The sequence below is a fragment of the Dipteris shenzhenensis genome, chromosome 5 (assembly GCF_047967505.1).
Source record: "Dipteris shenzhenensis isolate YYH24624 ecotype China chromosome 5, Dip_SZ_1.0, whole genome shotgun sequence".
Taxonomy (NCBI): Eukaryota; Viridiplantae; Streptophyta; class Polypodiopsida; order Gleicheniales; family Dipteridaceae; genus Dipteris; species Dipteris shenzhenensis.
In genome coordinates, this window is record NC_141600.1 from 37,712,443 (window position 1) to 37,715,625 (window position 3,183).

At 45.4% G+C, this 3,183-nt stretch overlaps 1 protein-coding gene across 3 annotated transcripts; it reads right to left on the reverse strand.

Moving 5' to 3' along the window:
* Positions 1-779: 779 nt before the first annotated feature.
* Positions 780-2,970, reverse strand: LOC147901979 (uncharacterized). 3 transcript variants are annotated; one of them, XM_087375113.1, is made up of 4 exons: positions 2,778-2,970; positions 2,310-2,339; positions 1,516-2,266; positions 780-1,212 (listed from the first exon to the last, which is right to left on the reverse strand). In XM_087375113.1, exon 3 carries the CDS (start codon positions 2,148-2,150, stop codon positions 1,524-1,526), a length of 627 nt encoding a protein of 208 aa, XP_087231239.1. In that variant the 5' UTR covers positions 2,151-2,266; positions 2,310-2,339; positions 2,778-2,970; the 3' UTR covers positions 780-1,212; positions 1,516-1,523. The 3 variants fall into 3 exon arrangements, with proteins under 3 accessions (XP_087231239.1, XP_087231238.1, XP_087231240.1); XM_087375112.1 differs by lacking the exon at positions 2,778-2,970 and having other exon boundaries at positions 2,310-2,613; XM_087375114.1 differs by lacking the exons at positions 2,310-2,339; positions 2,778-2,970 and having other exon boundaries at positions 1,516-1,974.
* Positions 2,971-3,183: the final 213 nt, after the last annotated feature.

A 3,183-nucleotide genomic window follows, 5' to 3' on the forward strand; every position in this document is an offset into this window, starting at 1 on the left:
TCCTCTCCAAGGCCCACATAAAAATTATTAGTTAATCTCATTGCCCACTAAAGACACCAAGCCACCTTAGTACTCTAGCTCATTCTTCTTGGTCTACATAGCTAGTAACTAACCTCTATCCATGCCACAAAAATTATTAGAAGTCTTTACTAGTTAATCACAATGGCCACTTAAGACACCATGCCACCTTAGTCATATACCTCATTCTTCTTCGCCTACTTGATACAAAGAGTTGGCACTCAAGCAATTGCTAAACTTGGAACTAACTTCAAGACATCCCAAAAGAATCTCCTCATATAGGCCCTCTAATACAAACCTTGAACATGCAACCCAAAGTCGCTCACTTTTGAACTTTCTAATTAACTTCTCCCCAAAAGCTATGATCCTACACCCAATTCTAGGATTCTTCCAACTCAAGGGAGGGGAACCAACACGTTTCCCATTTATCTCTAATTAGTAGCCAATAATACAAGATTGAACAAAGAAAGGACCTACATTAATGACCAATCGAAGACTCCCACCAATTGAGCCTCCAATTTCAACAACCTTGACCTAGTTATCATCTTATGTTAGAGACTTCAACAAACCGTCTAATGTGAACAACAAATCGTCTTATGTGAGCAACTACCCAACCACATAAATAGATTCAATACAATTTCATAGTAGCGATTGCTAGAAAAAGTGTTTTGGGGGCCATCCTCAAGAAAGAGCTTAAGACCAAATTCAAGATTGGAGTGTAAAAAAGAATAATACTACAACAATACTTTGTTTGTTGACAACTAAAGACCCAAGACATTCATTATTGAAGAGAGAGAAAATATGTAAATCTAGCCTACCATCTTCAGTATTTTCAACGTCAACGTTGTTTGCAAGCAACTAAAGACATAGAGCTTCATTATTGAGGAGAAAGACATGAGAGCTTTACAGAAAGTGACTTATCAGATCCTGATAGAGAGTGTGTCATGCTCAAATGGATAAGGAAGATACAAAGATGGAAATTCAACTGAAAAAGCCGGAATTGCTAAATGTCATATTATCGTATTTGGCAGAACTGAAAGAGAATTTAAGAGTAGTCATGGCCATGGCGTGGTCGAAATTGCGCATAGCAGCATCGAAGCTATCTTCGACTGTGAAGGCTGAGGAGGAACTCTGCGTCAGTCGTTTGGCTGATGATCTCGTCGTGAGCACAGACAACAGTCGTTGTATCGGGAGCTGCACAATGGGAGGTAGAGCTTCAGTATCAAAGCCACAAAAAATCCTTGTTTCATCGATAGCTGCACAATCGAGAGAGCTTGACAAAAGTCGCGCAACAGCATCGGCAAGCATCGCAAGCAACTTTGAGCGCAACAACGGTAATATTTTTGGTTGAACAACGAGGACGTCGAGGTACGTCGACAAGGCGACGACTGTATTCTAGCGGGTGATCATCGCGACAAGCAACAGCAGCGAGTATCAGTAAGTCGCGAACGAGCCATCAAGAGAAAGGTTTCGAGAGACTATGAGGAGCAGACTCACCGAAATCGTTACGCGGTGCAGAAAGCTCGACAGACCTGGCAGTCGTAACGGCACGGGCCTTGGCCGTTCCGGCGCCGGGCAGGACGGCGAGTGCCGGAACCGCCATTGCCACCGCCGAAACCGCCATTCCCACCGCCGAAACCGCCATTCCCACCGCCGAAACCACCATTCCCAGGAACACCACCCACGCCAGGGAACCCATTCGCGCCCCCAGTCCCCGGGAACCCGCCGCCCACTCCACCATTCCCTCCGCCGAAACCACCACCGTTCCCTCCCGGAAACCCTCCCGTTCCTCCTCCCGACACTCCGCCATAGCTTCCACCATAGCCGTAGTCGTATGAATAGTAGTCGTATGAATAGTCTGCTTGATCGTCCTTTGTTGTTGTTGTTGTTGATTTTTGATGATCCGTGAAACAGTAGGACGGGCACACCAGCACCTTCCCTATGCATGTAAACGCAGACCGCACTCCACACCTTGCAAACTGCCCCCTCGCATTCACCGCCTTCTCGCCGCGGGTATCCTTTGCTCCAGCTCCGACTACTCCCTTCGGCTTATGCCTCGCCCCTTCCCCCCACTGTGTCGCTCCACATGCCAGTATGAGAAGAATCACCCAGCTTTTCCATATACTCGCCATTGTAGTAGAACCAGCGCTACAAACCTATAGACGTCGAGATCTTCGCACTACCGCCTACGCTACAGAATCGCTCCACTCTCACCGATATCCTTCTCGCGTATAAGCTTCTTCCCGCTCTCACATGGATGTCCAGGAGATGTGTTAAGAGCTTTCAACGACCTCACCTATCGATTGCGAGGATGGTCAGTCCTGAGACACATATAAACGAAGTTGGCCGGGTCCAGCTTCCGCTTTATTGCATACATCAGAATGTCAACGAGTCATACTTAAATCAAGATGGAACTGGGAGGACTTGATTCAACACACCGTCGAACGCTGTAGAGGTGAAGGGTTTAAATGGTTTCTACTGACAATCAGAAAGACTCAAAGGCACAACCTGTCCAATAATCCCATTCATCACATCCAAAGAAACGAACTCTTGGACTCGAGGCTCAAGTTCTTTTCCCGCGAGACAGAGGTCCTTTTAAATCTATTTCTTTCCATCCAGAAAGGTTTCAAGTAAAATTTCTATTCAGAAGGGAACGAGAGAGTACCGTAGAAAAATGCACCAACTATCGTTTTTCTTGTGTGATACATGTTTTTTCTTTTATTGTTTAATACTGCACGAGTCCGTGACTGTCCTCTCACCTTTCCATCAAGTAAGTCGTAACGAAAAAAAGTTGCCAGGGATGGGATCTTCGTTCTGCCAGCCATAAAAATATCGCCTCTTAACTGCTCAACAACTTCACTCCTGACACTCAGACGGCAGGTAGCTCCTTTACGTTGCAAGGGTACGTTTTCCACTGAATCTAATAATTCTAATTTCTGACTATCACGAGACTCAAAGGCTGTACATTTTGCCGTCGATGTCATATAGCAATTAGCCAAGCCACGCCCAGTATCAGAAGCATCGATTCGTATTGGATGCAAGGAATCAGGATCATCTCTACATTTCAAGCGTCAATGATAACATATATTGACGCTTGACGCTTTGTAAATTGAAAGATCGGGAAGTTAAATGCCAACTCCCACGAGAATTTGCAAAGAAGCATAT

Bases quoted from the DNA above. Each gene is read 5' to 3' on its own strand.
- LOC147901979 (XM_087375113.1), bottom strand. From the start codon at position 2,150: ATGGCGAGTATATGGAAAAGCTGGGTGATTCTTCTCATACTGGCATGT.